The sequence below is a fragment of the Spermophilus citellus genome, assembly GCF_964194105.1.
Source record: "Spermophilus citellus genome assembly, chromosome: 7".
In the NCBI taxonomy this organism is placed as follows: Eukaryota; Metazoa; Chordata; class Mammalia; order Rodentia; family Sciuridae; genus Spermophilus; species Spermophilus citellus.
Genome location: NC_138188.1, coordinates 64,797,423 through 64,813,938, shown reverse-complemented (window position 1 = coordinate 64,813,938; position 16,516 = coordinate 64,797,423). Strand labels below are relative to the sequence as shown.

At 38.3% G+C, this 16,516-nt stretch overlaps 1 protein-coding gene across 18 annotated transcripts in view; it reads left to right on the top strand.

Moving 5' to 3' along the window:
* MECOM (MDS1 and EVI1 complex locus) overlaps positions 1–16,516 on the top strand; it is a 562,082-nt gene that overhangs the window by 326,956 nt on the left and 218,610 nt on the right. Inside the window, exon 1 of one of the 18 annotated variants that reach the window (XM_081301364.1) lies at positions 9,029–9,090. The exons of the other annotated variants lie outside the window; for them this stretch is intronic. Within the exon in view, the coding sequence (XP_081157490.1) occupies positions 9,058–9,090 (33 nt within the window). The 5' untranslated portion in view covers positions 9,029–9,057. Of the gene's footprint in view, positions 1–9,028; positions 9,091–16,516 lie in introns of those variants that run through there. 18 annotated transcript variants of the gene reach the window in all.

Sequence of the window (16,516 nt, the reverse complement as noted above, 5' to 3'; positions counted from 1 at the left end):
GTGATTTACAATTTTTTTTTCTCTACTAAGTAGAACCTATAGACTATAATCTTCCCAAGGCCTCAGGTACAAATGTAGGTAGAATTGCCCTGGAGTGGACACCTTCCTGCTGTGTCTGGCTGTGCTGAGCAACAGGCAGCATGCCAGCCTAAAGTACAGATCCACTGTTAGATTCTGTCGTGATGACTGTTGCAAATGTGGTCCATTTTCTGGCAAGTTATTTAGCTCTTCCAAGTCTCAGATTTCACATCAAGTTACTTGCAGATTGTTTATAAAATTTATACTGATAATTCAACCAATCAATCAATATCACCTGGCATAGGACTTAGAAAGTAATATACGCTCATAAGAGGGCAGCTATTCTCAGCTATTCTGGGACAGAATTTCTCAGCTGTTTTCAGCCAATATCTTCTTGTAATAATGAAGAAAAAAAACCCAAACAAAATATTTCCCTTCATTGTTGCTCAAAATTTCATAATAAATTATGTAGCCAATACAAAAGAAATAAAAAACATTGAATTATAATATTTATTGTGCTCTTCAAACTTATACTTGCCCCCTACAGATTTTTTTTTTTTTTAACGGAAAAGAATAGCAAAGTATATTAGAAGGGAAGGGCACAGGAAGAAAGGAAGGGACCATCCTCGGGGGTGAGAAATTCCCCCAGAGAATTTTAAGTTATCTTCTCAAAAGTGAATATCACAGTTCTTCTGCTGGTAGACAGTCCCCATCTTTTCCTCCCCTCCTCTTTTACCCCGTGATAATCATGAGAACAGGGATACAGTTGGCTCCAGATCTGTCTTTGGCACCCAGGAAAGAGCTAACCTCTTAATGGCTGTCTTACCCTCCCTCACCCACTGCGCCTCTGCTCAGATTCTACTCTCTTTTCTCCTTGGTGATCTTGCATCATTGACTTCTCTTCCCATCTATGCCTTCAACATCTCTCTTTGTTCTTAGAATCGCTAGAAATAGTTGGCCGGGGTAGTCCTAGGTTATGCTGTGGTTCAGGCATAATTATTAACAGTATCCACTTTCACTCTCAAGAGTGTCTGGTTTGGATGAGAAATTGCATGGTCCTCTTGTTTCTATTTGTCATTGACCTTCAGTCATGCAGATGCTCAAACCCTCCCATCCTAAAATACCCAACAGACACCCACCTTCCAAACCCACACTGATCTTATCTCTCTCCATCCCTCCTTAGCTGCAGTACTCAAGGGCAGAGGCCTAGACCTATTTTCTATTTCCTTAGCTGCTGCTATCCCTCTAGACAATGGTCTTGTATCCATCCACCACTTAATCTGAAGCTGCTTTGGCCAAGGTCACCCAGTGACCTGCTTGCTCAATCCTTTGAACAGACGAAAGGTTGTGGTTAGGTGGTTTATAAGCTCTTGCTCCAGTCCGAGTAAGAGGTTATTCTTCTGAAATACTTCCCGACTCTCATCTTGTTAACCAAGACAGTTAATTTTTTCAGGTTCCAACATCCATGTGTACCATGTCATGTTACATGCTACCTTCCCATGTAGGTGTCATCCCCCACTTTACACAATGGCCAGGAGACAAATCGAATACTTTCCCAACTTTCTCCCAGCCAGTAAATGATGGGGCTGAGATTCTGGTTCCCAAAATGGATCCTGTTATTTTTTTCACTGCATTATTCTTCCTCCCTCCCTCCCTCCCTCTCTCTCTCTCTCTCTCTCTCTCTCTCTCTCTCTCTCTCTCTCTCCCCTCCTTAACACCTAAATACTAACACCTGTTTCCATATAACCAATTTATTATAGGTACTAAAGACGGATATTTTGAAAATATGTAAATTCTGCAAGTCAGAGCCACTCAAGGGTAGACACTGTCCTGTGGAATACACCTAGGAGTGGTGACAGTTATGGATATTTAAACCAGGGATAAGGGAAGTAGCTGTTGCTGTGTAAGCGGTGAGTTTCTGGATTTCAGTAAAATAAACCAGGAATTTGTTTCTTGAAGTAATTATACTCTGGAGAGAGGAAAGAAAGATGGAGACAATTATGAATGACCTTGCATCTCTGAGCTGTTGAGAACTTCTGGATCAGTGGCTGATGTTTTCATAGCCTTTTCAAGTGAAACCTTTCAGTGAAGTCTCAAGCCACAGACCACCAGTTGACAAATGCAGTTTTTTTCCAAGGATATTAACCTTAATTTGAGTGTCATACAATGATTGTCATATTAAAAGAAAAAAAAAGATCTCCAACCACATTTTCTAATGTGGTTTAACCTTTTTGAAAACTTAGGAGTTTTGAAATGTTTTAGTATCAATTTTTTTAGGTACTCTCTTTTCAGTGTGTTCATTTCAGTGGCTTGTTTAATGCAAGAATTAGTGAGGGGATCTGATAAAGCAAATTCAGCTCTTCCAACAAGGCTGTGCCAGTAGTATTGTTGATTGCATTCAAACACTTGTCCCTGGGTTTTGTCACTGAGACAGTGGTAAGTAAAGAGAACTGTTTAATAATCCTTTTGTAAGGTCCCTGACATCAGGAAAGCCTAAGTCCATTTCTCTCTCTGGGATCATGCTGTTTTGAGTTTGATTTATTAAATATCCTGATTGACAATATCATGAGTGTTCTAAGATGCAAAAATATACATAAGGAAGGAGGGATTGAGTTTTTTCCCCTCAGTGTAATGTGTAAGAGTGAAGACTTGATTGCAATTACATTTCTCTGAAGTAGAAAATGTTTGATGTGTGATTCACACAAAACCTCTTGCCCATGTGACTTTTCTGCCCCATCCTCATTTTATAGAATAATAAACATATAATAAAAACATCAAACTTTGTCAAAGTGACTGCTTCAAACCCAGAGGCATCTCAATTGTAGAATCACAAGATTTTTCGTTCCCTGAGACATCCTGAGAAACTTAAAAAGTTTCTTCTTTCTTTTTTTTTTTTTTAATAGTGAGACTGTTTAGTTTCTGGGTGTTTTTGGCAGGCAGTTTGTAGATATTGTCTTCCCGTTTAGGGCCATCACCTTTTTGCAAGATGTGAGGGGTGGCTTACTTCTTCTGTGTTGTTTCTGAGCTGAATATTTACTTAGAAACTTCATTCTCTGAGTAGTTGTTGAAAGAACAGAAGTTTGTAAATTATACAACACTAAACAGTGGATGCCATCTATGGCTTTTAGCCCAGACCCTGTCAAATGGTTTTCTGTTTTCTGGCCTGGCCTTGAAAATTGTTGTGAATTAGAGAAGCATTAGCATTTCTCAATTTAAACATAATGTTTCTTAATTCATTTCTAAAATTCTAAGTTTAATTGTGAAAACAAAATCTTATTTAATATGCTGGGAAAGAATTATGTACCCAAGAACAAATGCCTTTGGTGTTAAATATTTGGGTTTACCTGTGTTTGGCATTTTTTTTCTTTTACGTCATGGGACTATGTCTTTGTATAGCAGTTAAGGATGACATGGTTTTGCCAGGAATCACAAATTTATTTCAACAATAGATTGTCATTCATTGTTAATAGCTACCTAGAGTATTAAGTTGTGAAGGATTCTGAGGCTCTATTCAGGTTTAGTGACAATGTGTTGAGATCAAATAGTGACTGCCCTTGATGCTGGAGGGACATGTGGTAGTATATGGACATAATTATTCCTGATATTCCTCCCCAGAAAATATTGTAAAAGACTCATGGGCTCTTATTTTTTTGATAACTTTCTGTCAGCTATCAGTGAGATGGCTGAATTCTCTTTCCCATCCTCCTTCCTTTTAAGGAAAGAGGGAAAACATCTCTAGAAAAGGTTTCTGTGTACTTTGATTCTCAACTCATAAGCACAAATGCATTTTCAAGAGAATAAACAGATCCATTCAAATGAAGTGTCAAAAGAGCTAAACAGGACAGTGCAAGACTTGGATGAGTGTTTATGTCCCATCTCCTTCACATTGAGGTCCCAGGGGTCAGAGAGAACAGGGCTGATTCTGGTGGCTCCCCTACCTCCCTTTTACATTCTCCTCCGGACTTGGCCTGGGAAGGATGACAGATGTGGGGAAACCCTGTGAATTGGCTCAGCATCCACCCTGGCCTGTAGATCCTGATTACAAAAGTAAGATGGGCAATGGAGCAGGAGCCTCAGAGGACCTGGGTTTAAGGAGTAGCAACCTCACTCACTCTGTATCTTGGCAAGTCTCTTGGGGGCTCAACTTCCCTTTTTGTAAAATGAGGACAATTGGTTGTCAAGAGGAATTGCAGGCACGATAACTAGAAAGGGCTCTGCACAGTTTTCACATAGTTAAGTTCTTAAGAAATGTGGCCTATTGTTGCTATTCATGCATGTTCATAAACATTTAGAAGAATGAGGGATAACTATAAATACTCCAGAGTATTTCAGCTTCCTCCTCAAATTACCAAACTACTCCCAGCACTTTATACGCAACTTATTTATTGCCTTAAAAGTAATATCCGTTCCCTATGATCTCCTTTGTGCCTTCTACTCTCTACCAGTTTTTTCCACTAATGCTTGCTTTAATCTCTCTCCCCATTTCCTCTTTCCTATGGCCCCCGCCTCTGTTTCAATTCTCTTCTTTCCCTTTCTTTTTCTTCTCTCCCCTCGTTTCCTTGGACATCTTTTACTGTTGTCTCTCTGTTCTTTTTTCATTTCTTCTTCTCACACTTTCCTGTCAGAGGGTAGTTGTGAGAGTCAAGACAGTGAAAATGAATGTAAAAAGAAATTGGAAAACAGCCATTTACTCTGTTTAAATGGTAATTTTCATTAGCTAGCTACATTGATGAGGTAGAGGGGAGCAGAGGGTGGACTGACACCTAAGTTATGAACTCTGTGAGCTATATAAATCCACTTTTAAGTAATTCTGTCTCTAGAGGCGAGTGTTTATGAATGACCGTGTTTCAGTGTTCGTTCATTCACTCATCTGTAGGTTAAGTGCTAATTGTGTGCCAGGATCTGTGCAGCCACTTGTGGGGAAGATAGCTACAGTGCAAAATAGTCAGCTCATGCTTGGCCCACTTGAGGAAGTGATTGGTCCCATCATTGTGGAAAGAATGGCCTGAGAGGAGAAGTGACTAAGTGAGGCTGGCCTGGTGAAGAAGACAAGAAAGGAGGATGCTCTGGATGTTCTAGGAACTGTAGTTGATGGTTTTATGGTGGATCATAGGTTGAAAGAATAGGAATCAAAATGGGATTGGTTTATAAAGAAAGTCATAATTTGAATTATGTTAGGTCAGGATGTGGTAGCAAATAGATCCCCAAAGTTCTTGGCTCAATACAATTAAGTTTATTTTTTTAATCAGTGACTGTTCTGATTAGTTGTCCTTGTTCAGTAGTCTTAACCAGTTAGTTGTAGCTCATCATTTGTGAGTACTCTTGCATAAACCCTTAATCCTTTGCTGCTCACCTGGCCTGTCATAAGCACTAGTCACATCAAGTTCTCCACCTCCTGTTTCTGCACTTCTCCTAAAGAATCATTTTATACCATCTATTTCCCTTTACCCCAAAACTTCCTCTCCTCTATTATCAGTGGATAACAAGTAACTCTATCTGTTCTTTCACTGAGAAGCTAGACTAGGTTGAGTACCAACATGTCATGTACCCAAATCAGCTGAGCCAACTATATTTGCCCCCGCTCATTCTGTCTTTCCTGTCACTCTGCCCCTGGTGTCTAAGGTGGATTCCTTCTCATATGCCTTGGACCTCATCCTCTGTCACTCACCTACAGACATGCTTCAGCAATTCTGCCCTCTTTCTGCAGAGTCATCAGATTTTCTCTTCCACTTGGTCATTTCCATCAGTGTACAAACATTCTGTGCTACCTTTCAGCTTTGAAAACAAATCTCTTTAGCACTCAATTATTGTATCATTTCTATGTTCCTCTTCAGAGCAAAACACTGTAATATAAAGTTTTTCCTTCAATCTCATTTCATATCATCCGGGGGATGCTCTTGTTAAGGCCATCAGTGCCTACCAAGTTGCCAAATCCAATGGTCTCCTTTTACTCAATTTACTTTTTGAATTTGACTGTCTGACTCAGTTAATCTTTTTCCCCTTTCTGAACAACTCTAGTTGCTTTTTTTCCTGCAAACCATTCAATCCTTCTTCTCTGGTTTCACTGGTTTCTCTCAAATCTTTTATTTCCTTGTCCTCTTTCCACCCTTAAGTATTGAACACCAGAGTCTCAGTGCTTGGATCTCTTCTCATCTCCATTTATACTCATTCCCAAGGGCAGATGATGGCTTTCAATGTCACAGCTTTAAATACAGCCCTGCATTGATGACTCCCAAGTTTACATCTCTGTTCCAGACTTCTCCCTTCAATTCAAGTTGGAGACCTAACTCCTAACTGACATCTCCATGGGTATGCATAATAGCCATCTCCAAAAACTGCACGCTTATTTTTCTCCTCTCTCCCCCAATCTCCTCCTTCTTCATCCCTCCTCATTCTATCAGGTGGCTCAGGTCATAAAACTTGGAATCATCCTTACTTCTTCAGATTCTCTCACACCTGCATCTAATTAATCATCAAATCACATTAGTTCATTTATTCAAAATACATTTAGAATCCATCTGCTTCTGGCCACCTCCACTAGCCTGGCCAAATCACCATCATCTCTTGTCTGGGGAAGGCAGCATATAATAGCCTGGGCTCCTGGTTTCCCCTTTGTTGTGCCACAATCTGTTCTCCACATTGCAGCCAGCCAGGGTGACTGATTAAAAACACAAGTCAGTTCCAAACTCTCCAATGGCTTCCCAGATCATTCAGAGTAAAATGCATAGTCCCTCCCAGGCTCACAGGGCCCCATGTAGTCCGGCCCCAGCTCCCCTCTGACCTCATCTCTTACCACCTACTCCTCTGTCTAATCAACCACAGTGGCCACCTTGTTTCTTGAACACTCTAAGAGTTCCTACATCCAGGAACTGAGTTAGTATTTTTTAAGTGAATATTTTATTGTAAACCATGGAATCAACCTTTTTTGAATCACAGTATCTCTTTCTTTCTTTCTGCAGAATTCATTGTAAAGGGTCATGAGCTTGCTTTTTAGTTAAATATTTCTTGGAGGGCTCACCATGCTGGTCCAGTTTCCATTTTCAATTTAGGGAATATAATTTGTGAAAAACACAAGTACCAAAAAAAAAAAAAAAAAAAGAGAGGCAAATATAAAAGAAACACTTTTTTCCTTTAAGGCTTTTGACTTGATCAAAAAAGACCAGGAACCAGATGAAGCCGTTTCCTGTATTATGTAAACTGTGTCTAAAGAAGAAATATGGTTGCACCGTACAGGAAAGCATGGCATTGTTTCTAGTGCCATTTGACATTTCTTGCACTATGAAGCAATTGATATGTGCACTACAAGCTAATCGTTTGGGGAAGTGTTTTTGATTTTGCTTAGATAGGTGTAGTATTCAAATTTTAAGACAGTTATTCAAACCTAGGGTATTTTCAGTTATTTGTTTATTTTGAGAGAAAGCCCCATTTAAAGAAAATCTTATTGTGGTTGGCTATTTTGAACTGTCCATGGTCTTTGTATAAATTCACCAGGTTTTTCCCTTGTTGTATCACAATGCAAACCTTATTATTCATTTTCCTGACAAATATTTTCCTTTCCTAAGCAAAGCTGGAAATTTACTTGAACTAGCTGACATAACTGAATGTGCTGATTATCCAATGGACAAAGCTCTCTGATGTACTAGACATTCCTGAGAACTTGTATGCCGTGATCTTTTTTCTTTTTTTAGCATCATTATGAAGAATAGCATTGGGACATGATGTAACTACCACTGTCACAGCATGTGAGAAATACTAGCGTGGTTGGCAAAGACGTAGTGCCTATTTTCCCATGGCTGTCATGTTTGGATATTATTGTGTCTTTCCAATCAGATGTCTCCCTTTATAATTTAATTTGTCATCCAGTTAGTAATTTTGTTTTGTCTACTGCAAGCAAGGACCCTGAGATACAGGCTGTGGGTCGTATATAGAAGCTTAGGTGCCGATCATATTCTCAAACAGCCCAAAGTCCTTTCAAGATAATAAACTGTGAAAAACAGAATATATAATATAGCTATCTGTTAAGAATAAAAGAATGAGAGTGCTAAGATTAAAAAGGGAGCAAGTCATTGGATGTGTGCGTGTGTACTTGGACGTGCAAATCATAATATTGAGGAGACTTTAGATCAGTCAATTATTAATTTGTTGTGGAAAAGTCATTGAAACAAATGCATAAGAGGTGGCTAATTATTAATGCAGGTTTCCAAACAACAATAACAGCAACTCACATATACCTCCTAAACAATAAAAACAACAAAAATTCTTTGTCAGGCAATTCTCTCGGAAATCATTAAATGACATCCTAATGGCTTTCCAGAATGAATGGGACTTTCCAAAATGCCTATGATAATTTGAAGGATTAGCCTATTTGATGACACAATTTGCTATAAGAACTATTTGGTCAAGACACATGAAATTACCGATTTGTGAGTCATAAAAGGTAGAGTATCAGTGATTTCATGTGATGGACCTAGTATAAGTAACTCAAAGGTAGGGACTGAGTATTTCTCCTCTTTGTACAGCCTCATGCCTGGAACATAGCTTGCCACAGTAGGTGCTCAGCCAGCATCCACAGACGGAGTGTTGAAAGTGTGTTAATGTGTGATGTGTGACAAATAATTACAGATTTTCAAAAGAAAAATGTCTTAGTGCTTTTAAGATGCAGCGTTGTTGTGAAATTAATTGCAAAATTGCTCAAGTGACTCTGGTCAGTGCTTTGGTTATTTTTAGTAGTTTCAATGAGTTACAGAGTACTAGAGGTATTAGTGGTTTCCGGTGAATACAAAATCCGTGAGAGGCCCTACCTGTCTCACGTTTGGAACAGCCTCTTCTCCTGGCCAGATATGTAGTGTTCTGGAATATTTGGCTTTGCTTTGTAGTGATCATAACAGCTGCTTTCAAAGTCTTCATAGAATCGAATACTGTGACTGAGGTTAGGGAGCTGAGACATCAACTTCACACTCTCATTTTGCAGTGATTAAATGGCCTGAAGCTCAAGGAAATTGAATGACCTGGCCTCGGTGGTAGTCATGCGATAGCACAATGGAAATCAAGACTCATGTTCTTGATTCACAGGTTGGTGTTTTAATCCCTTGCTCATGGATCATGATGTTTCAATAAGAATTGGCCAAATGGTGGTATCAGTGGTTATAGGAGCCCAGGACAAGACTTGAGATAGATATGGGAGTAAGGTCAATTCTAATATTTGTAACAAAAAGCCATAGGAATCCTAAATAAAGAGGAGATATATTTCTTTTTTAGTTTTAGCTTTCTGTTCCCCTCTGTATGTAACTGTCATTGATTTCTAGGTAAAGTTAATTCTTAGAAGACAGGGTTGGGAAAGAAATGAGAGTATGATACCACCAGGAGTTTATGCCTCATTGTAAATATTATTTAATATATTTTGAAGATTTTATTAAATCATTTGAAAAAATTTAGAAGGTCAGAATATCCATGCATACATATTTTCATATTGACTTTCAAAATTCCCTTAACATTTTTATAATTTAAACTCATATATGTCATAGAAATTTCATTTTTTATCCAAAGGATGTACTGCTGCCTTGTTAAGGGACACTGTTAGGCAGAATTCCCTTTTATGTCATTCTTTTTTGGGTCCCGCCTGTTTATAGAGTACATTTTCAGGGGAATTCCTTTGGTAGTCTTCATTGAGCGTCAGCAAAAGATATTATTTTTGGCTTCTGTCCTGATTACCCCAGACATTTTAATGTGTGTTATGATGGGTCGCTTGATGGATTGTCACCTGTACCCTGTGATCAACTGAAACTTGGCCACTTGAGTCAAACCTTAGTGGTGGAATGTCATAATTTCCCATCTTTTGTTTGATTAATACTTCCTGTTGAGATCAGAAAGGGAAATGTCTGGAAGGATCTGTGGATGCACAGCCACACGCAGGATGAGAAGGAAGACGTGTCTTATAAGGGACAGAATTCAGAGTTGATCATAACAAGCTCATTTGGGGGCAAGGCCTTAGACACCTCCCTTTTTTAAAGGGAAAGAAGAAATAAACACTTTGCGCACGCTTCAATGTGTTTTTTCCTAAAATTTTATTGCCTCAAATGCCTTCATTTGTATTTCAAAAAGTAATAGCATGTGCATGAAAATAAGAGAAAATTCTTAAGCAGCAAATGACAAAGAAATTTAGTTGCAATTTGTGCAGTTAAATGCAGTAGCTTTATATTTATAAATATGGTAAGATGTCACAGGAATATGTAATTCCTATTTACCATTAACTTTTGAAGAGTAGAAAGAATATTTCTTTTTCCTAGAGCATCCTTCATGTACAAAACCATGACATTCTTTAACAGGGAATTATTTTTTTAAGAACCTTGTTGCTTTATTGGAGGTGAGGGGTTTGCTTCCTTTTAACAATTTATGTAATGTGTTTCACTGTATCTGCAAATATAAATATTTAGGAAATGTTGAATTGAAGTCCCCATGTTTATGTAGATAGAGAATATTAATTGATTCACTTTATTTAATATTTATTAAGCCCCTAAAATATAGTACCCTTTCTAAGAGCCTAGTTGTACCATCTGTAGAATAGCAAAATAAATAGGCATAACATCTGCTGTCCTGGAGTTAATCATCTAGTAAGGGAGACAGTCAAGGAACAGTGCAAGAATTGGCTTACCATTGCAACTTGTGATCCATGGAGGAGAATCCAGGAGAAAGGGCAAGAGTAGTCTAGCTGAAATAAAAAGTGTGCATAATACCTGAGGAAGGAAAAAATTTGGTTAAATCATGAAACCAAGGAAGGCCAGAGGAGTGGAGGCTCATGAAAGTGAGAAGGAATGTGAAAGGAGACAGAAGTAGAGAAGCAGCAGTCTGTTTAGCTGGCTTAGGGGACAGCACCAGATGTTGGTGTTTTGGTCATGGGGCAGAGGGGCTTCAGAAATCAGGAGCAGTGGTGGCTGATGGAGGTAGGAGGAAGCTCAGTAGATGGGAAACAAGGAGGTGAGGAAGTCTTTCACTGCTTACCTTTTTACCGTTTATTTAGAAATATTTGGATGCATTATCTATTTATACTTTGGAATTGTAAAAATTCTAATAGGAAGTCATTTACAATTTTAAGTCAGGATATGCCTTAACATGACTCTGTTTTAAAAGATTTGCTTTGGCATCCCATGGAGAATGGATTGGATGGGGCAAGATTTAAAGAGAAAGACTACATATATAGAAGTGAGGTGCAATTAGAAGAGATAGTGGTGGATTGGATAGGAGGGTATTTACGATTTATTTGGGAGACGGAGGGTGGGGGAGAAAGTCTAAAAATCATGAGTAAGATGTTAGGGAAGAAAGAGAGGGAGGGAAACTAATGTCATTGATGAGCAGAGTCATAGCCCATGATATGGAACACTGGGAGAGAAACCAGTTTGGAAAGGAGAAATCAGAAATTCTCTTTTATAAATGGGAAACTCAGGGTGGCTGCTGAATCCCAAAGAGTAGCTATCAAGTGGGCAGCTGGAAATGAGACTGTACCTTAGGAAGAGGTCTGGATTGGAACTATGAGTTTGGGAGCCATCAGCTTAGGTATGATATTTAAAACTTTGGTAATAGAAGGGACCCGCTAGAGGGCAAGGCAAAGGATGGAGCCCGAGGCCTGGCCTGAGTGTTGAGATGGAGAGAGAAGGAGAAATTCTTCAACAGCATATAGATACTCAGCCAGAGTAGCAGGAGGGAAATGAAGACAGTGAGGTGCCTCTGAAAATAAGAGTGCTTCAAGAAATATGGGAATCCAGGAAGTGGTCACCTGGATTCTACCACTTTTTTCTTTTTCCTATTTTAAATAAGTCACCTAATTTCTTAGAATTTTTAAATTTTTCATCTGTGGAATGGGACAAATCTTCCCTGTCTATCACACAGGATTGAGATGAGCAATGGTGAAGATATCAAATTCATGTTTTCTTTGTACCTATTAATCTAGAAAAACTGATTGTATTTTATATACGATATTCTACTATAATAATAATTACAAAGGCAGATGATAAGCTTGAATTTTTTATTACATTGATGTTGTACTTGGAACATCTGCATGTTGGTGGCATAAAAGAAACTTAAGTCAGCATTAGGGTACCATGTAATATTGGATGAATACATTTACTTGAATGGGGCAGAGGAGTGGCAACTAAATATGCAAGTATATTTTTAAATCTTTAACTAAACTGGAATATACTATTTAATAATAAATACATTTTTCTATGTTTTCATTTGTGAACAACTAAATTGTGTCTCGGTAGAGAACCACCCTCAATAGCTATGGTTGTTATAGGGTTAATATAGGGTTAAAATGTTGAGTTAAAGTAAGTCATTGCATTGGGAAGGTTTAAAAAAAAGCCTTTACACAACTTTGTTAAAACAAGAACAAAGAGTCCATGGAAAGCACCAGGTGTGACATGGAAAAGATAAGGAACAAACTCTTCTGTGTACATATCACTCTTAGATTATTTAATGACTCGAAAGATGACCTCCACGGAAAGGTGTGGCATGAAAGTGAGCATGAAACAGAACACTAATCATATATTTCAGCAATTCTGATTTCCAGTGGGCTGGGCCCTGGCGCTGACAGTCAACGTGTCCATTGTAAGACAGGTTTATTTCTTGCATAAGTTTACCATTATCTTGGAAGCCCTGGTTATTGGCAAGGCACCCTCTGCCTACTGCCCTCCCTGGTTTCCTTTCTTTCTTTTTTCTCCCCTCTGTGAGACACAGATATATGGTCTGACTTCTGAAGGGCTGTGGGCTTTCCCTGTGTTGTGATTTTTCTCTGGCCCCCACAATTAGGTAATCATTTATTAGTCCTTGTCTTGTAATTGAGATGCAGGTTATAATTCCCCTTGGCTTCCATGATGACTTCCTACACCTACCTTCTCCACCTCTTTATATCACAAGATTAAAGCATTAAGGAAGTTCAAGCAATGTAATGAAATCTGGAATTAATTAACGGCACTGAAGATGATTATATTATGAATTAAGTAGTTCCTACTCAGCACACTGTAACTACCATAATAAATAAACACATAAAAATGCAGTTTTCAGGGGGTTTAATTTTCAAAAGAGCCTTCACTAATTCTATTAATATTTATTGAGTCCTATCAGTACCTATTGAATCTAACCTCATTCATTCTGATTAGAAATGTCTTTGCTTTCACAATAAAATAAATTTATTGGTGACAGAATAAAGAAATCCTATGCTACCCTCAAGATCTCATTGTGATAAGCATTTATTGAGTATCTAATATGAATCAGGAACCCTACCACAGTTCCTGACACTTAAGAAGGACTAGGTACAAGCTTCAAAAGAAAATTTGTCTGGGAGGAGATTTTTATTTTTTTATTTTTATTTATTTTTTTTTTAAATAAAAACTAACTCATATATTAAAAGGAAAATGAAAAAAAGATATGGGGGCAGGAAAAAAGTACACCAAAGTTATGATTATAATTAGCTAAATAACTTTCTTAATTATTTTAGTCTTGACCCTATGGTAACAAAATGTTTTCAAGGTTATCTGAATTTTTAGGTGGCTGATTGGGTTGATGGGAAATATTTTGTATAATGATGCTTCAGGTATCCTCTATTTTATCCTCTGTGTGGCCCAGAAGTACTTAGGTTTAGAATGTAAGAACAGCACTTGACATCCGAGTAGTCCAGCAGCTTACAAATGTGGCCTTGAATACAAGGATGGTCTGTTTTGTCCCTATCTCCTCATATTAAACCATTTATATTTCACTTATGTTTCCACACATTCCACTACTTCCTGACTGGCTCCAGGTCAATAAGATCTGGAAGAACAGGAACTGAGGATACAGAAAATTTTTGAGATGTGTTGATTTGGCTGAATTATTCTTAGGCATGGTAAATCAACACTAAAACAAATTTTTCTATGAAATCATCAACTGAATAGGTGAGTTATAGAAATATATAGAAATAGCTTAACATAAAAAATTATTTGAAAATATCGAGGCTGCCACTAAATGCACAACTCTATTGATCATTACAAGTTATTTGCTGAGCCAAGAACTATCCTGATTGTTCTATTGAGTTAATTGATTGAGGGTAGGAGGACTGGAAAATTCCTTCAGAACCTCTCTCTTATGTGTTAGGGTTGGGAGGTGACTGAATTGCTTCCACTGAGCAAACAGGAAGGCAACTTCATTGCTTTGTAGTGGCCTGGACTTCACAGTCATGCTTTTTTTTAAGCAACTGTATTTCTTGCGGCAGTTTGTAGGTGTTCTTGTGACCCTCTCTGGATAGTCAGCAGTGTCTGATCTCATTGTTAAGAAGGTCATCCTTTTCTTCCTGAGAAGGAACTGTTAATTTGGCAGTAGGCCAAGATAGCCAGAAGGAGACAGAAGAAAAATAAAACAAAATAACCTAAATGAAAACAAGCCTAATCATTTTGTGATTTGGGCACAATGAGGGAAAATGGCAGAGAGAGAGAGAGAGAGAGAGAGAGAGAGAGAGAGAGAGAGAGAGATGAGAGGGGCTTGAAACTTCCAGTTCACTGGATTTATAAGATATCAGAAACAGGATTTGGCCCTTTTGAGTATTTGAAAAAAAGTCATGTGGGTGAATGATACCAGGGTTGTGGACTCCCAGCCCGATGACTGTTTCTGGCTGATGCAGTGTGTAGTAGAGAAGAAAAGAAACCAAGTGTGAGTGACTCACATGGGTCATGTGTTTTCAGTTCCACACAGACTTAACTACTTTCTATTATCTCGCACCTGACTCTTGTCAACATTATGCTACCTGTCCTGCCGCCAAGGTCCCACAGATTGATTGCAACACCCAGTAGGAACGACCTCTGGTGTGTCTTCCACTTCTAATGTTTTATGAATCTGTAGACTGGGCACAGATTTGGCATTTAGCAAACACATGTTGAATAAATAGATGATTGATAGTGGGGAAGAGATAGCCATATCTGCTTTAAGATTGTGCCATGTGTTCTAGGAGTGAATTTTATGGAAACTCTCTCAATGTGTGTCATTATATGGAGAGGAAAGAATGGTAAGGTATACTTGTTTTGGGAGAAGAGAAAAAGCTAGTGTTGATGACGTTACAGATGATTGGCTTGGAGTTTGTTGAGTGTATGGAAAGTGGTCTCTTCTTTCCAGTCTTTTGACTGGGAATCCAAAGTCTGCCCTTACCCATTCTTAAGTGTATCCTGAAACCCACATATTTAATTCAGCTTTACCTTTTCCTTTCCACAATTGTCATTCCCATCAGAACAAGTTATTTATCAGATCGATTGGTGGCATAAATTCATCAGTATTTTTCATGTCACTATTTTGGGTGATTCATGTCTGAGAAAGGAATAATTTGTAGAAGACTATGTAGCACCTCTCTTCAAGTAAGAATTAAATCTGAAGGAGAGCCTTTTAGATTTGGTTCTGTTTAAGTTAAGAAAAAATCTTTCAGTTCATTTCAGTAGAATTATGGTTGATTCTAAGATATTATACTTTAAAAATATAGTTGTCAATGGACACAATACCTTTATTTACTTTATTTTTATGTGGTACTGAGGATCAAACCCAGTGCCTCATCCATGTAAGGCAAGTGCTCCACTACTGAGCTACAACCTCAATCCCTACACTATTTTTTTTTACTTCATATTTTTTCACAGTTTTCTATTTGTTAAAAAAGAAAAAAATGCATTCTGTTCAATAGAAAAGAATAAAATTCCAATCATCCTTTTAATAAATATTTACCAGGCATCCATGATGTGCTGGTTGTATGAATTTACAGATTTCTTTATCCTTCAGTTTAGCAAAAACGACAAAAAGAAATCCCCAAGCAACAGGTCAGGCATGTGAGACAAACTGCCCTGTCCCAGCAGCAGGTGGAGCCACCTCAGGGTGTTCTGGTCCCTGTGCTCTGCCTTGAGCTTGGCAGTGTCTGGGGACTCTACCTTGGGTCACTGGTTCTCTTCTGTTATCTCTCATTGTGCTAACATTTCAAACAGGACTTTGTACATGAGTTTTCTTCCTTTTCTCCGACCTGTCTTGAAGCTGCAGATATAGATTATACACGTTCAAGTTTAGCAAGTTTTGCCAGTGTGCCTAGTACCCGCCTGCCCTGGACATGATTTTAAAGGCAAAGGAGTGTAACTTTTTTCATCTGCAGCCTCCTAGGGGGAACATTTTACAGCCTTCCCTGAAGTTTAGACAGGGCTGTATTCACTAAAAACTCATTGTCTAACATCTCCCAGAATAGCCAACATCTTCTAAGCACTGTCTGGGTACAAATGGCACCAACGTCAGTTCCACCCACCCTCCTTCCTGCTTCTTCCATCATGTTGATTTATACTTGAAGGAAATGGACATAAAAGGATTCTGTGGTTTGGAATTTATAAAATTTCACAAATTGTTAGGCTATGCTGAAAGATTAGTTCAAAAGTTTCCCCCTTGATAATATTCTTAATAATATGAGGCCTATAAACATACCCTATTTGATAGACAGAAGTGAAAACTGTCATCAAAC